This window comes from Dermacentor silvarum, chromosome 9 (genome assembly GCF_013339745.2).
Source record: "Dermacentor silvarum isolate Dsil-2018 chromosome 9, BIME_Dsil_1.4, whole genome shotgun sequence".
Taxonomy (NCBI): Eukaryota; Metazoa; Arthropoda; class Arachnida; order Ixodida; family Ixodidae; genus Dermacentor; species Dermacentor silvarum.
In genome coordinates, this window is record NC_051162.1 from 13,310,511 (window position 1) to 13,327,738 (window position 17,228).

At 45.9% G+C, this 17,228-nt stretch overlaps 1 protein-coding gene across 3 annotated transcripts in view; it reads left to right on the forward strand.

Moving 5' to 3' along the window:
* Positions 1-17,228, forward strand: part of LOC119465145 (BTB/POZ domain-containing protein 9) — an 85,010-nt gene that overhangs the window by 21,792 nt on the left and 45,990 nt on the right. For all 3 annotated transcript variants that reach the window (XM_037725947.2, XM_049655944.1, XM_049655942.1), the window contains exons 4-6: positions 665-895; positions 6,677-6,799; positions 14,403-14,544. In XM_037725947.2, coding sequence (XP_037581875.1) covers positions 665-895; positions 6,677-6,799; positions 14,403-14,544 — 496 coding nt within the window. The remainder of the gene's footprint in view (positions 1-664; positions 896-6,676; positions 6,800-14,402; positions 14,545-17,228) is intronic.

The following is a 17,228-nucleotide window of genomic DNA, read 5'->3' on the forward strand; positions in this document are numbered from 1 at the left end:
AGTGCAAATTTCCCCTTATAATGTGGCTTTGTGGCATTGCATTGCGCACTGCTGTGCCATGCTGTGAAGCCACACTATAAAGCGAAATTCATGCTGCCCTGAAGTCACACCTTCGGGCGAAATTCCACATATAATTGCACCAATAATCCCGGAACCTTCTGATTATGAGATATTTTGCGCAATCCCTGCAGAGTCCTAATTATCCATCGGCTACTTTATATTGCGTTATATTAGTGTGCACACTTCGTTTTTTTGGGTCCCTCAACTGGGCTCCCTTGCCTTATAATTGTGGCCACCTTATAATCGAATTAATACAGTAATTGAATAAAAATACAGTAATACAGGCCTTGACTATGCAATGAGCGAGAAGAATAAGGGGATCTGAGGGACTTGATTTACTGTTAGTCACAGCTATACGAAGGAACGGAGACAACGAAGCTAAAGGAAGCATAGGGGGAGTGAGTTATGTTTAATTGAAGGTGCAGAAGTGATCCGGAAAAGGGAAGTGAAAGTGGTTGAAAAGACAACTTGCTGCTGGTGCGAGTTGAGCCCATATCCTCTGCTTTACACGTACGCGCTTTCAAGTACTATTGTGCGTCTTGTACATTCACTCTGAAAATTACAGTGGGGAAAAAATGTGAGAAACTGATTCTGTGGTTTGCAGGAGTGCGTGGTGCTGGAGGTGCTAGAGCTGGCACACCAGTACGGCTTCCTGGAGTTGGAGTCTGGGGTTTCGGCATACCTGGAACGGGTGCTGGGTGTGCGCAATGTGTGCCGCATCTACGACCGCGCCTGTCTTTACCAGCTCGCACCCCTCGCACGAGCCTGCCGACGTTTTGCCGACCGCCACGCGCCTGCCATCCTGCTGAGCGACTCATTCCGCCAACTCTCACCGGTCAGTCACTCCTCCTCACTGCAGGGTCAGGCATTGAATGTGATGGCACTTGTAATTTCTACAAGGACCCTATGAGAAGAATTAATGCTTAGGCTAGTTGGTCTTGCATTGCTGACGAAGAAAATTAGTGCAATGGAACGGCAATGCACACAGGAAGGGATGTCCTTGCATTCCCTTCCGTTGCTGGTGCGTTGTCTTTTTGTTGCACTAATTTTCTTCATCAGCAGAGCTCTGAGAAAGCGCTTGCTTGACCCGTTCCATGCCACATTATTATCTCGAATTCTGACCAAAAATGGACAACATGTTTTTTAGAGAACCTAGTTGGCCGACGTGTTTTACTTGCTCAGAAAGAATAAATTTGCTTCTGCTGAACATCCGAACTTGAACATTCAAAATCAAATTTGACCTGTGCGCCACAGTGACGTTCATTCAGTACGTGGAGCGTTGTGGACCCGCCCCACTCTGCTGTAGCCTTCGCAGTGCAACTTATTGAAGAAGCGGAAGCACCGGGGACGTTTCATTGCCAATAACTCAGCTTCTGCTGAGTGCATTGAAGTACTTTTCGCGTCAAGTATTTCTGAAATAGTCTATTTTTTCTTAAAATACATTTCTCGACTTCGATAAAAAGTGGTTCAGGACCTCTCTAAGCCCTTGGCCACCAGGTGACACTACCAACCCGGCCGCTCACGTTTTTGTCTCTGCCAACCTGGTATTCTGCAAAGGGCAATATGTTTATGGACAAGCATCTCTCTATTGTAGACAGACAGACAATCGTGGCTTGTAGTTCACGGTGTTTGGGTAACATCACAAATGCAGGATACAGAACGAAGTATGCGACACGGACATGACCAATGCTTGTGCTCATTGCATACTTTGACCTGTGCCTGGCATTTGCATTGCTACCCAAGCACCATGGAAAGTCACTTACTAGCCAATCTGTAAACTTGTAGACCACATGGTGATGATTGTGTCTGCAATGTATCAGGCTGATTAATGCTGCTAAAATAGCTGGAAGTTTGAATGTAAGTCTGTGTGCTCTTCTTCGAAATGGAGCCACTGATGATGAGTCAGCACTGCATCAGCACTTACGTGTTGCATGCAGCGACATTCGTAGCACACAGCAGCGTGAACAACTTAGGGTTTCTTAAAATGCAGAGCATGCAGGACTGCCTCTGTAAAAGCACTGCACTGCAAGAAAGCTAGCTTTGAATATTTTATCTTATTCATTAGGTTGTAGTCATGTGTCACTACTTCAATTTTGCTTTGATTTATCTGTTTCTGTACTATTATTTTTTTTTCATTTCTGTTTACCGATATTTATTTATTTTATTTATACATACTGTCAATCCCAATAGGGATTATAACAGGAGGGCAAAAGGAGACAGGGATTTAGGGCAAGGCAAAATGAAAAAAAAAAACAAGCAAACATGGTGCAACTAGACGTCGTCCAGTCTACAGGTGCAAGTTATACCGCAAGTTCTACAAAGGTAAATTGTACAGACAAAATGACAAAAAGACATTGGCACTTGAGGTAAATGAGAACAAAGGCAAAACTATAAAACTGTTTTAAAATTGTGCCGCTAGCAAATCGCTTTTGATTAGTTTAGAGAAATGGGCTAAGGATGTGCTACTGGTAATGGAGGGGGTCAGGTTATTCCATTCTCTGATCGCCAGGGGAAAAAAAACGAGAATTTGAGGGCATCTGTGTGGAATCTGTAAGAAGCAAGTGTATGAAAGTGTTTCTGGCGGGTAGTTCTTGCTTCGGATTGCTTAATATAACGGGACTTGTCTATATTTAGGTGGTTGTGTAACAGTTTGTACATTACCTTTAAGCGTGCCAATTTCGCCCGGTTTTTTATGGTTAACAATCCGGCCTTATTAAGTAGTTCTGTAGGCGAATCTGTTCGGTTAAATTTGTTAAAGATGACCCTAAGTGCTTTTCTTTGAACTCCTTCGAGCTTGTTGGTTAGTTTTTTTGTTTACGGAAACCAAGCAGTGTTTGCGTATTCCAGGATGGGTCTGATAAGTGTATTGTAGGCCAGTAACTTTGTGTCGGGTGATGCTAGCTGCAATCGTCTTTTTAGAAAAAGCAGTCTTTTTAGTGCAGATGATGTGATGTATTGAATATGAGAATCCCATCGTAGGTCTTGTGACAATATGACACCTAGGTATTTATGCTCCTTAACTTTAGACAGGGTGGTTGAATTAATGGTATAATTAAAGTCGGATGAATGTTTTTTTCTAGTTATGGATAACAGTGCGGACTTTCTTTCATTGATATGCATTTGCCAATCTCTGCACCACATTGAAACTGTCTCTAACGCAGTGTTTAAGGTGATGTGGTCATCATGAGTATTGATTTCTTTGTACAGAATGCAGTCATCCGCAAACAACCAGCATCCAACATTAACGTATGTAGGCAGATCGTTCACAAAGAGTAAGAACAATGCCGACGACAAGACACTACCCTGTGGTACACCTGAGGTCACCGGTACGACTAAGGATTTCACATGATTAAGTTCTACGTATTGATATCTGTCTGTGAGGAAGTTGGTGATCCAGTCAAGAATTTGTCCCTTGCCGAGGGTAAATTGGAGTTTAAGAATAAGTTTGTTATGCGAGACCCGATCGAAAGCTTTAGAAAAATCCAGGAGAATGAGATCAATTTGTTTTTGGTGATCGATGCTTGAGGAGATGTCATGGACCAATTCGATAAGTTGAGTTACCGTAGACATGCCCTGGCGGAAACCGTGTTGAAAAGGAGATAAAATATTGTATTGTTCAAGGTGGTTCGTTATGTGTTTTAGGATTATGTGCTCGAGCAGTTTACCAACTGTACAAGTTAATGAGATTGGTCTATAATTGGAAGGTTCGCTCTTACTTCCGGACTTATATATAGGAATTACTTTTGCTGTTTTCCAATCTCTTGGGATGGTGCGTAACGACAGTGATCGATTAAAGAGCAAGCACAGGTATTTTGATAACCACTCCGCATACCTCTTTAAAAACGCATTAGGTATGCTATCCGGTCCGGAGCTTTTTTTTTCATCCAAGTTCAAAAGCAGATTAAGGACGCCCGCTTCTGAAACAACTAATGGTTTGATCCCGTTCTCCTCCCTAATTTCTACGTTAGGCTGCTTTCCGTCATCAATGGTAAAAATAGACTGAAAGTAGTTATTTAATACGTTTGCGGAATTAGCACTTTCTTCACGCGTTTCATGGGCTGTTTTTCGGACCTTGGGACTCATATATTGGCAAAATTTTGTGGGGGAGCTCTTTAGGAATTTCGGTAGGGTTCTCGCGAAATAAATAGACTTGGCTTCCTTAATTTTAATTTTCATATCAGTTATGCCTGCGCTCAGGCTCTGTCTGCTACTAATATTTGGTTTGTTTTTTAGAAGTTCCCTCAAACGCTTCACCTTTCTTTTTGCATGTATAACGTCACGTGTGATCCATGGGTTTGCCTTTCTCGTCTTCTTTTTTTTGGACGGAATGTGGTTTTTCAAGCAATAAAGGAGAATTTCTTTAAACCTATCCCACAATATTTCAATGGTCACAGTGGAGTCGGAGGCTATTTCTTGAAATGACGGGAATTCGTAGAACAGCAAGTCAAGAATTGCGACATCATCAGCTTTACTAAAGTCTGGAAATGTTTCTTCTGCGCGATTAGGCGTTATATTGTCATTTATCGGTACTATACAGTAAGCTATTTTATGATCTGATATGCCATCCAGTATTTCTATCTTTGCATCATATATCGGGAAGTTATCAGTGAGGAATATTAAATCAAGCACACTCAAGTGGCGTCCCTGTACACGTGTAGGCTGCGTCACTATTTGCGTAAAGTTAAAGAAAAGCATTAGGTCGTAAATGATTTCTGAGCAGGCGCTGTGGTACTGCATCGATTCCCAGTTGAAATCAGGCAGATTAAAATCCCCCACCAGGATAACTGTGGCACCAGATGCGTGACGCCGCATATACGTGTACAGTGCATCCATACAATCAGGGCTCGATGAAGGGGCGCGGTACACACACCCAAGAACGATAACGTGGGTTGTGAACTGTAATTTGCAGAATATCGCCTCTACACTGTCGACATCAGGTAGCAATGTGAAAGGGATTTTATTGTTTATCAAGATAGCCACACCGCCGCCACGTGTTTGTCTATCCTTGCAAATGATCGTATAGTTCGGGGGTGTTAGTTCAACATCTTCAATATCGCTTGTTAGCCAAGTTTCAGTAACGGCCAAAAAGTCGGGTTTAAGGCTGATAAGTAGCGATTCTAAATCATCTAGTTTGTTCACAATACTGCACGCATTCACGTTTGCAAAAGTTATTTCGTGCGATGATTTTGTCGACGAGACCTTAACTACCGGAGTTCCGGTTGAGCATTTTTTGTTGCGTTTTCTGAGTATACTTCCGGTGTTAGTGTAAGGAAAAGAAAGACCACGTTCATGGTCATGTACATTCGATGATAATGCATCTGATTCAGATGGATGATTAGAAAAGACAGGTGGATGGACGTTCGATTTGCGTCAAGCGGTGTTGCGCCGTGACAGTTTTGTCGCGGTGTTAGATTCAGTGTCCCACATGTAAACGTCATCGTTAATAAACAACTTATTGGAAACAAGACGAACGCGGTCGCCGTCCTTCCTTAAACTCCTGGAAAATTGCAGCAGTTTACGCCTTTTCGTCACGCACGGCCTCAGAGTAATCCCGTGAGACGCTTATTGTTGTGTTCTTCAATTTGTAGCCCTTGCTAAGTATGGATTCGACTTCTTTCTCATTATAAAATTTAGCAATGATTGGGCGCTTCTTATCCGAAGAAAAGCGTCCCAAACGGTGAGCCCTAGCAACAGAGGAAACAGATATGCCAAGATTGTTGGAACAAATTTCTTTTACAATTCGCTCGGAAGCCTCCCACGACTCGGAACCGTCAGTATCGGTAACACCGTAAAACAGTAAGTTGGACCGGCGTGAGCGGTTTTCCAAATCATCTAATTTGTCCTGAATTTTGGCAAGATCATTTTCATGCCTGACGACGGCCCCGGAACTGCTCTTTGACACTTTAGATTGCAAGTCGTCAATTATTAATTGCATCTTAGAAATGTTCTGTGTATTCTCGGAAGAGTGCTGCGTCGAAATTGATTCGAGTTTGTGTTCAAGCTCGCCCACTCTTTTCATCAGAGATTCAAAATCTTTCTTCAAGGTGGCATGAAGGAGCAAAACCTGGTTGACAGATTCTAGAAGGTTCACATTGTTAGCTTCAATGCGTTGCATGCTGTCAAAAACTTAATTAAGCTTCTCCTCCTGAGGTTTAGTCATAGGACCAGGATTGGCTTCAATGTCACCTCCAAGAAGCAGAAGACGCCGAAGGTGTAACGCACACTCGCGAACTGCTTCAATATCCTTCACATTGGATTCCATGTTAGTTAGGAGTCGCTTGGATAGCGCAACTGCCCACTTGTTCTTTAAGCAGTATTGTAAAACCTGTGAAAAAGCTGTGAATGTTCCTTTATAGGAACATTCACAGCTTTAAGGCCATGCTTTACCGTACCGCAGACGTCGGTTATTTCATGAAAGTAACAGTGCCAAGTGTTATGACTAGTGTTGAACGATTTGGACCACAAAATGTGATCTTGCTGAAAAATCTTAGTGAGCATAGAGCAGTGGTGAGGGCCAAATCTTTGTTTATAACAATTCTTTTAAAGGGAAGAATGCATGTCTCTGTACAGAGTAGGGGATGGTGGGTTGTTGACATTGGGGCCTCTCTTTCTGCAGTCGGTGCTGGAGGAGATGATTGGGCGCGACTCCTTCTTTGCGCCCGAGGTGGACATCTTCCAGGCGGTCTGTGCCTGGGCCAGTCACAACCCCACTGTAAATCCTCGAAACATCCTGGACAAGGTACGTTGCATTGCATTGTTTCTCTTTTCTTGCCTTTTTTTTCTTTTTTTTCTGCTATAAGGGTGTATTTATCTGACAGGTGTTGGTATTCTAGCGCTCTGTTTTGAGGCACACAAAGAAAAGTTTTGAAACTGGCACAAAACTTTTTTGAAGTGCCTTGAGCGTTCATTGCTTGTTTGTTTCTTTTAGTTGTGCTGACTCAAACAACTAATGCTAGTTGTGTTTGACATACACAAATATCCAAGAAAGCAGATGGTGGAACAACTGCCAGCATAGCTCAATTGGTAAAGCATCGGTCGCGTACAATGCAGTTCACTTATAATGATATCAAAAAGAACGAAAAATTCTATTGTTATAACTGATCATTGCCATATCTGGACTGCTATGAAAGAAAGCTGCCGAACATACCTTTGTAGCCCCGAACCCAAATTTGCCACTCGCATTAAAATATAGACGTAGAAAGTAGGCTGTGCAAAGTAAAATACTTAGTTATACCTCTAAAGAGCGTGTCCATTGTTAGGCATGCTGAAATAGTCAGAAATCTGCACTTGCTTTTGCTGCAGTTTCAGGTTTACAACTGCAGTCTGCATCGCGTCCAGCTACTGCATGAACATTGGTGGCAATCCTTTAGTGTGCATGAAATCAATGAGCGACTCGATCGATGACAGCACACTTCATCGATCAATGCCGCCGTCTGTTTGGGCAATGATCACCTCGTCGGAGATCTCTTTGCAGAACGAGGCAGCAGTATCTGCACTCAGAAGCTCCTTCATCGAAGCACTACATGTTTCATCATCAGTAGCAACGTGCTTCTAGAGCTCGGTAATGTCAGCCACTTCCACCACGTCGGTTTCACTATCATGGGGGTTTCGTCCTGGCGTACAAATCCTACCTTTCTGAAACAGTTGTTTATGGTGGAAAAGGTTCCCTAATTTTTTTTCCCGTTAATCGGCATAACCACTGGTTCCAGCCTTCATGCTCGAGGTGCTCCCAGTTTTCAAAATTGTTGATATCGTTGACGACTGCACGAGCTCATGCTTCTTTGAGTCTTGCAAAATTTGCAGCTTCGTCTCAAGGGACACAGCTTTGTGCTTTGTCGATGCCATCATCTACAAACTAGGCTGCTTTGGAGCTGCTTTCATGGCATGTTTCCTGCGCTCACCGAGAGAGAGAGATTATAGAAAGGGCGGGTGCCACTGTGCCGTCTCGCTTTCACTTCTCGCTTTTATTTTCTCTCTCTCTCCTCTCTGGGTGTCTATGAGCATGATTGTGGGCAATGCGGACGCAAAGCAGCTGGCGCCATCTTGTGCCACCCTGTGCCAATCGCGATGCGTTTTGTGGCTTTTGCAATCGGCACACGGGCGGGCGTTGCAAGGTAATGGTGGCAAATACCTCAAGCTCAGTGCATGGAAAATGCTGTCCGGAAGGCGAAAGTTTTGATTGTTGTATCCGACATGCAGTCATAACATATTATACACTCGAACTTCCTCATAACGATATGGTATAACAAAATAATGGATATAACGAAGTAAATAAATTTCCCCTTGAAATCCCAATAAAGATCCATACATTTAAAACCTCGTTTTAACGAAGTGAAATTGTCCTGCCAATGGATATAACAAACTAAATCCGTCTCCCAAACCAAAAAATACCCGTCCGTTGTGCACCGAGTACATCGTGAACACGTGCATCGAGCCGAGTACTCGTTTGCCGCCGCAGTCAAAACTCCTGTGTCCCCCCGCGTCGAATACTTTGTCGAGCAACACTGGTCTTTCTCACCGCCGCACAGCTGCACGTAGCTGCGCAGCTGTGCACAAGCCGCAGCTCACTATCGCACTTCTCCCCTATCTTGCAGAGTTACACGCAGGGGTGTAAAAGATTAGTGTATAGCTGGGTTTCGCAATCACGCTGGCGCAATCTCGGGGGGGGGGGGTCACGCACATGCCTGTGCAAGTGACACCATGCTGCGCGACTACGCTCGGCAGTGCGAAAGATTAGTGCATCAGCCTGTTTCTCTACGGTGTGCTGCGCGAGCAGCCATAGCTGGGCATGGCCTCAGAGACCTCCCCCGTGCAATCTCATGGGTCACGCCCAAGCCATGCACTCGTTTCACCCTCTCCCTGTGGTGCGGCACGCAGGCTGGTAGCTGGGCGTGGCCTTCGCGATCGCATTGACGTCAGTGCTATCTCGGACGCCACAAGCCAGCCAAGCCAAGCCAGCACGGCGAAGTTCGCTTGCCTCCTCGATCACACAGCGGAGCGCTGTGTTGTGTGCCACGTGCTGCTCGACCGCGACAAGCCAAGTAGAAAGTGCATGCGAAAGACAGTCGCAATGGAACAGAAAGCAGCTCGCTAAAGGCTGTCGTGTCAGGTGCTAAGTCGCGTGTTGCACACACCGAAGGTTCTTTTGTTGTTTTATTCAAATTTCGTCGCATGCGTGGCTGCAAAGCAGTTCCGCAGACAATAAAGCCGTCTTCTTATTTCCATGTTTACAATTGCAGTAAATGGCAATAATGGATATAACGAAGTAATAGTGATAATTCAGTAGGGATGGGCGAATATTCGGTATTTTCGAATTATTCGGCGCTCCCGAATAGGCAGCCAAAAGCCACCGACGGCCGTTACACTTCTCGGAGGCTATGCTTCACATCATGGCTGCCATACATCAACCATAAATCTCGAAGGCTATACGTTCTTGCATTAAAGAGCTGGAAATGTGCGGCGCAAAGGAGCAGAAACGGCGCTAGCGTACAACCGAAATGAAGCGGCGGAGTCCGCATCGCCATAGACATCAGCGGAAATCGTACGTGAATGACGGCTACGACGGAACGCTTCGTGCCTGTTTGTGCCTTTATTGCGTTTACCGCCGCGCATAACGCACTGGCCGTGTGATTTCATAGTCGCCATCCATGATCGCGTCGATAGCTGCCACAGTTTCTTCCGCGGTGGTTCGGCAAAAAGTAGTTTCGTTTCGACTCAATACGCACGTCGGCCGTGTGCATAAAAAGCTGCGTAGTGGCCATCCATGATCGTATAGATAGCGACCGCGATTTCCTCTGCAGTTGTTGCAGCGAACGGTAGTTTCGTTCTGACTCTGTGTGTGCGTCGGCTGCGTGCCTGCGGCCACACTAGCGCCAAAAACGTGAGCGGAAAGTTGCCGCGCGTCAGCGCCTTGCCGCGAAGTCCACCGTGGCAATCGCGCCTCGCCGCGCGGCAGCGCGATATGATCTCGCATGCTCTCAGAACGCGGAATCACCGTGAACGAAAAGGGTGCGATCGGACAGCGTCCAGAAATACCTCCATAGAACCGTGAGAGACGACAATTGTCTATTGATAACCTGGTGCAGAGCGGCGGAGGTCCAGTTGCCATGGCTCCGTGACGTCACCCTCGTTGCTCTTGATTGGTTCTTCATCACGCGGCACGCGGCACTTGCCGCAGAAATGGGAGTCCCATTTCGCGCGGCACGCCGTAAAACCCCTGATTCCTGCCACTTTTGCCACGCGCGTCGCCGTTCATAATCGCGTCGATAGCAGCCGCGGTTGCGACAAACAGTTGCTTTGGCTTGACTCGGTGCAAAGCTTCAAGGATGAAAAGCACCGGCTACAGTGAGATGGACATGCGATCTGTTGGCGGTCAGCTCGCTGGCAAAAAAATAATCGGGATGTGCGCGCGGTAGTGCAAAGCGTGTCGCAAATGATGGCGCACGCCACGGCTGTGTCGCGAGGCACCGATCGCCGCTGCGAGAGCCAATCAGTCACGAGATGACGAGAATTGCAGCTTCCGCACTGCTTTTGTGCAAAATAGCAAAAGGATTTGCTCATCCATTACACTAATAAAATCGTGCTGACGTAGTAAGCATTTGCTTATTGTTTTCTGGATACCCTGATAATTCGGCATTCGGTTAATTCAGATATTTTTTTTCGGTCCCGTGAAATTTGAATTAACTAGGTTTTACTGTAATATGTGATATATACTATTCGAACTATTCGACTAAATCACTATTTGCTTCGAATTCGATTCGAACCTCAAATTCACTATTCGCCCATCCCTATAATTCAGTAATTTCTGCTCCCCCTTGAACTTCCTTATACAGTCAAACTTCGTTAATACGTAGTCGGCCGGGTACGACGTTTAGGTACACACTGTATGGATTAACGCAACGATGTATGGATTAACAGCCAATGCCAGTTTAGCGGCTACTTCCCACCCGGAAAAGAACTGTGTCACGATCCTCTCAAACGCACGCACTAAGACAGGCTTCATTTGTGGGTAGGCAGCAAGAAATCAGTTATCTTCACTTGCCGCAATGATGGCATCTTCGAAAAGCACACTACGACCACACCATGACCACAAGCACACTGGTGGAATGAAAAAAAAAAAAGGAATGTCGCAATTTCACCCAATAGGCGAAGCATCGATTGCTATACGAACCATGCATAGTAGTTTTAGTGGTCGTATAAACTTGCACACCTTCGCTTACTAACTAAATTAACAAGCACTGTGTAAAACGTGCACAGATAAACATGAACACATTGCGCTTGATGTTCGCGGAAACTCGATGTTACAATGCTTGGAGTGAGGAGGCGCAGCAAATGCAGCGAGCAAATTAACCTTCGGGCCGCTTTTCGCTTCAACACGAACTAAACATCGAAAGCACAGCGCACACAATGCTACCGGCACTAGTTGCACTTTTTCCACGTCGCAGATCGCTTTCAAGATACGGCACCCACGTGACCGCCGCTGAATTTAAATGCCCCCACTTTATCGCCTCCTTCGCCATACCTCGCACGCAACAGAAGTGTGCTTCCGCCCCGCCTTTCTCTCCTTTGCGGCCCGATATTGAGCCACAATTGTCAGCTGACCCTTGCAAGCTTTCCCTCGCACATACAGCATACGGCGTGCAGCGACGATGTTACCGTGTTTGGACTTTATACAGAACCTCAAAGCGACAACCACGGCGACTGCAAAAATGCGCTTGTAGTGTCCATAAGATTGCTATCGCAAATGTGCTTTTGTGTGGTTGCTACTCGAATTGGATTGGATTTGACGGCGACAGCGAATTCGCACCCCCTACCGGCAGCTTCTTTCGTGTTGTCAGAAGTCAATCTCGAAGGCTATGCTCTTGTGCGCTGCATTCGGCAACAGCTGTATGAGCAGGAAATACGCCATGGTGGCCATCCATGTTTTAAGGTCACTTTCGCTTGCGGCTGTCACTGGGCGTCACAACTCGAGAATCGAATGTCTGCGCACATAAGATTTTCTAGAAAGAAAATAGTACGCACGAACCGTATGGTGGCAAATAGCGACGACGGCTTAAGCGGTCAGCCAATACAGTGTAGACCGATTATAACTTAAGTCGCCGGAGTCGCGAATATCTGCACTATAAGCGGTACTGCACTATAACCAAAACAACGATTTTCAAGCCCTGCACGTATGCAAAACATGTAGACCAAGCATGTAGACACGCTTTGTACTATCGCGAGGTAGCCAGTGCTCTTTAAGTTCGACAGCTTTGCACCGAGTCAAAACGAAACAACAGTTTGCTGCAACCGCTGCGGAAAAAACTGTGACCGCTATCGTCGCGTCGAAGGGTGCGTGCTGAAGGCACGCGCCCTACGCATGCACCAAGTTGGGACAAATTAACTACCATTCGCTGCAACAACTGGCGGTCGAAACCGCGGACGCTATCTATGTGATCATCGATGGCGACTAAGCAGTTTTGTAGGCACGCGGCCGGTGCGCGTACCGAGTAAAAACAAAACTACTGTTCGCCGCAACCGCTGCGGAGAAAACCGCGGCCGCTATCGACGCAATCGTGGATGACGACTACGCCATAGAATAAAGACGAACTGATTACGTAGTTACGAAAGCCCGCGGCCAACGTGGTGTTATGCGCAGCGGTAAACGCAAGAATACAGGCTTTAAAGACACAAATACGCTCGAAGCGTTCCGGCGTTGCTGTCATTCACGTACGTTTTCAACTGATGGCTGTGGCGATGCGGACTCCGCCGCTTCGTTTCGGTTGGACGCTAGCGCCGTTCTTGCTCTTTTGCGGCGCTCCTCGAGCTCCGAAAGTAGTCCGAATTATTCGATGTGTGGCCAAATAAGTCCGAATTAACGAGAGTTTGATTGCATTGAATAATGCACACGCCGGCTGAGAACACGCACCTTGTTGAGAAGCGTGCTCGCTGCCGCCCTTGTCGGCGAGATTTTCCCGTGGAAGCCGCATTATAACCGGTATTTCGTCTCACGCGGCTGCACTGTAAGCGGTATGCGTATACATGGAGTGCTATGGGAAAATTAACGGGAGTCTGAAAAGACCGTACTATATCCGGTCCTGCACTATAAACGGTTACGTTATAAGTGGTCTATACTGTACATGGGGTTCAATGGGGGCTGGGTGGGGGAATCTATTGTTGGATGTGTATTATTGAGGTTTGACTGTAACGAGGTTTGAGTGTATGTTTTTTTTTCTCATGGCCCTAATGCATAAGTTTATACTCTGAAGTTGTGTCATCGTTATAGCGATCTCGGAGGCCGCGATGATGAAGTGCTAGCACACGGAGTTCTCCGTGCAACACCTTGGTGGCATCAACTGCAGTCTCGGAAGCTACAGCGGCAGCGCTCTCGTTTTTGTGCAGTTTTTCGTGCAGCACCGCGTACACTACGTAACGTACACTATTTGGACGATTTGGGCCAATTTGAACGAATCGTCGCTCAAGCGTTGCTATCGATATTCACGCGGCCTAAGTCAGCGTGAGCACGGCATGACACGTCACTAATAGGCAAAGCTGCAAAGAGTTGGCGGTTGCGGCTCGTTGACACTTCACTGACAATGTTCCTGATTACGGTTTGAGATGGTGTTGTACCTTTGGAACTTCGCACTCTTTCTGCCAAAGCAAGATAACAAAGAATTGAACTTCGAGTCTCTCAGCATGCGTGCAGCTCATGCTGCAGCTGTAATGACGCCACCTTTCTTTGCTAAATGCCGGTTTGCCTCGGTAGTTTTTGCTTCAAGCCAACTAGAACGCTTTGCTATGGTATGCAGAATCCACTTGTTTTCCGCTGATAGGAAAATATATAACAAGTTCTCGGAAAATAAATGGCAGTGGCTGTGTTCAGAACGTTTGGCACCGTTTTGAAGGAGCCACAATGCTGTATTTCGTTCTTTAGATGATGTTTTTAACAGAAATTTGCAGCTAAATGCAGGAAACTTCCGGGACCAAAAATTAAGATAGTAAAAGTGTAATTTTCAGACCAAAGTGGTGTCCAGTTGTATCTTCCAATGCCAGCTTCAGTGTGGTTAATTTTTGCGTATTTTGAAGGGTGATTTTACACATAACGAACTACTGATACGACGACAACTCTTTGTGGAACTATCGAGCTCATTATAACCGGGTTCGACTGTATTGCTCCAAGAAGGCACCGCATGTCAATGCTGGAAACATTAAAGGGTTAAATGCACATGTGGTCCGCAGCATACAGTGGTTCCCACTAATAATTTTCTTGAGAATATTGATGGCTCCATCTACTGTACACTGCTGGAGTCGCAGATAAATACCAACTAGTCGGTCCCAGTTGAAACCGCTTCTGTCTGTTGCAGGTTCGTCTGCCGCTGCTGACGGTGCAGGAGCTTCTGAACGTGGTGCGCCCCACGGGCCTGGTGTGCCCCAACACCCTGCTGGATGCGATCAAGCTGCGCACCGAGACACGGGACGCCGACCGCCCTTACCGAGGATGCCTGCGTCAGTGCCTCTCTCTCGCATGTCTGTTGCTTTGAGTTGCGTCACTCGCTAGTGTTCCCGCATCACCATCAACCTACCGAGTGTTGCATAAATAGGAGGACCAGCCATCCAGGTACACCCACTGGCTGACCTAAGCTCAAATAAAGCATTGTGCAGTGCGTCCAGTTTAGTAGCACATTTGCAAACATTACTTGCTCGTTACATTCTCAATAAAGCCAGAGCACTCACCATCTGTGGCAATGCCACTAAAAAATTGGTGATATTGGCGCAATTTAACAGCAGAGCCATCTGTCACTAAAATGGTGGAATTGGAGTCCAAATTATCAGTTGTCGACTGTAGAGGTGTAGCACAAAGTTTGTTGCAACACATTAGGTGTCTAATGAATAAGACAAGAGCAGGAAATGCCAGCAAAAGACTCAAAGCAGAGCCAACAAAGCACTTATATGCTGTGGGCATCTCGCCGACTGCTTCATTGGCCTTCACTTACAACTGCCACTTGGATTTGACCTCGTGTCACTGCAGCAACGCAGGTTTAAGCGCGATATGCTCTCCACTGCGTTCTTGCACTGAATCACCCCTGTGTAATTGTTCCAAAGTTTCACACTGCACACAGACTCTTGAGAGTGCTGCTTTCCGTGCATGTATAGAGAGTTCGCAGTAGTGCTATCTGTCACCACTACGTTGAAATGTGCCTCTCGTCGTAGTGTCAACGGATGGTGCCACCGTTCAATTGCACTACAGTCATCGTTTTTATAATGGGGTCGCCACACAATTTGGCTCTATTGAGAATGAAGCATGCAAGTAATGCTCACAAACGTGGTATTCAGCTGAACCAACTGCAAGATGCTACCTCTCTTCGAAATTCGAGCATCAGTCAGCCAGCGCTTAAGTTGGAATAACCGTCTCTAGCCGGCCCTCCTATTTATGCGACACCCAGTACTTATGTCCGTCTACTGTTACCTTGGCTTCTGCCCGCCAGCTCTATTCTTTATCTGCGGACTGCGCGTCTCTTCCTTCGACATTCTGTACTCTGACTGTAGTTATGCCGCTGGTTATCTGCTCTCACCTGTCCACTTCTTGCTCTTGGCATTCCATCTCGGCTACCATCGTTTACTCTCTTAATCCATTCTCCTAGTTTTATTTACTACAGTACCCTCAGGGGCCAAAGGAGGCGAATGCAATAGAGCACATATAAAAAAACAGACGCACTATTTTGTTTATCCCGACATTCTTTCTGCAATTTCATCTTCTGTCACTCATTGCACAAACCACACTTTCTTTTAGGTTAGCTTAGTTTTTCTCCACATTATTTCGACCCTTTGCCTCAGTTAGTAGCGGTACAGTATGTTAATTGTTAGGCACGAGTGTCGCCACCGGAAGCACTGGCGCTGCTGCCACTTTCTTGTCAAAAGTTGATCACATGATACCCCTTTGCATTGGTTAATGCTTCTGCAGATTGCAGGGACCCTTCTTTTCATGTGGATTAGAAGGCATCACATAATTTCATAAAATATTACTTAAAGGAAAATCTGGTGCCACTGTCTATGCAAGTCAGGACTTGTTGCTGGGCTAGTTGGTTTATCTTATTCCGTAGTGTTAAGATGCAACCAAGGATGGAAAAAAAAAAGGATCAGGACAGGAAAAAGTGACAGATGACGCTCTTTCCTGTCCCGATCCTTTTTTTTTCCGTGCTTGGTTGCGTCTTAACACACGGAATGTCTATGCGAGTTTTCTATTGGGTGCTGTGCCACCTTGAGAATGCCGATATGCAGGTGTGTGAAGCTTGTCTCAAACAGGACTTGGCTTAAAACATAATTTCTGCACAAATTATGCCTTCTTATAATAAAATCATCATATAAGCATTCATTAGCCCTTGGTGCGTCTTTCCTTATTGTTTACTCTCCTTTAATACAGTCAAAACCTGCAATAATGAAATAGCTAGGAATGTCGTTGGTGTCAGAATGAGACAGAAAAGACAGGGAAATGGCTTGCAAAACAAAAAATTTATTGCCAAAAGTCGGTAAGCTTACTTTGCCGAGCCTTGCCTTGCAGCAACTTGACAGCTCTGCCTTGACATTGCAAAAAAGTGGTCCATTGCAACGTCGTCGTCGTGCTCGCCGAAAAGCAAATGAATTGTGTCAAAGCTTTGTCTAACGTATTGTGCGGTTTCGTCTTCTCCTCATGATGTTTTGGTCCTTGGTCATCCTTGGTGGTACTCAATGTCATCAGCTTCACACAGGTTACTAATGGAGGTCTCGTTGGGAGATTTGTTTTCCGAGGCACAAAGTTCACCCCATGCATTGGCAGCACTGCTATCAAGTGCACCTTTGGACAAATCTTCCTCCGGTGCCGCTGGATCAGTGCACGATGCCTGCCAAGTGGTGATGAAGCCGGCGTGCTTAAAAGAATTAGCAATCGCAGCAGGGCACGCCGTGACTATCTCAAGCGCCATGAACAATAGGACATTAATGGGACTTGACCTGGAGGTTCCGCAGCAGACGCTGAATCAGCGTCTCTTTGTAGGCTCACTTGACGCTGCGAATGATGCCTTGGTCGAGCAGCTGCTGCACTGAAGTGTAGTTTGGTGGGAAAAAAAAAAAAACCAAGCGCACGTTTCAGAGCTTACCTAATCAACCATTCATAGCATTGCCTGCTGTGGATGAAACATAGTACAGTCAAATCC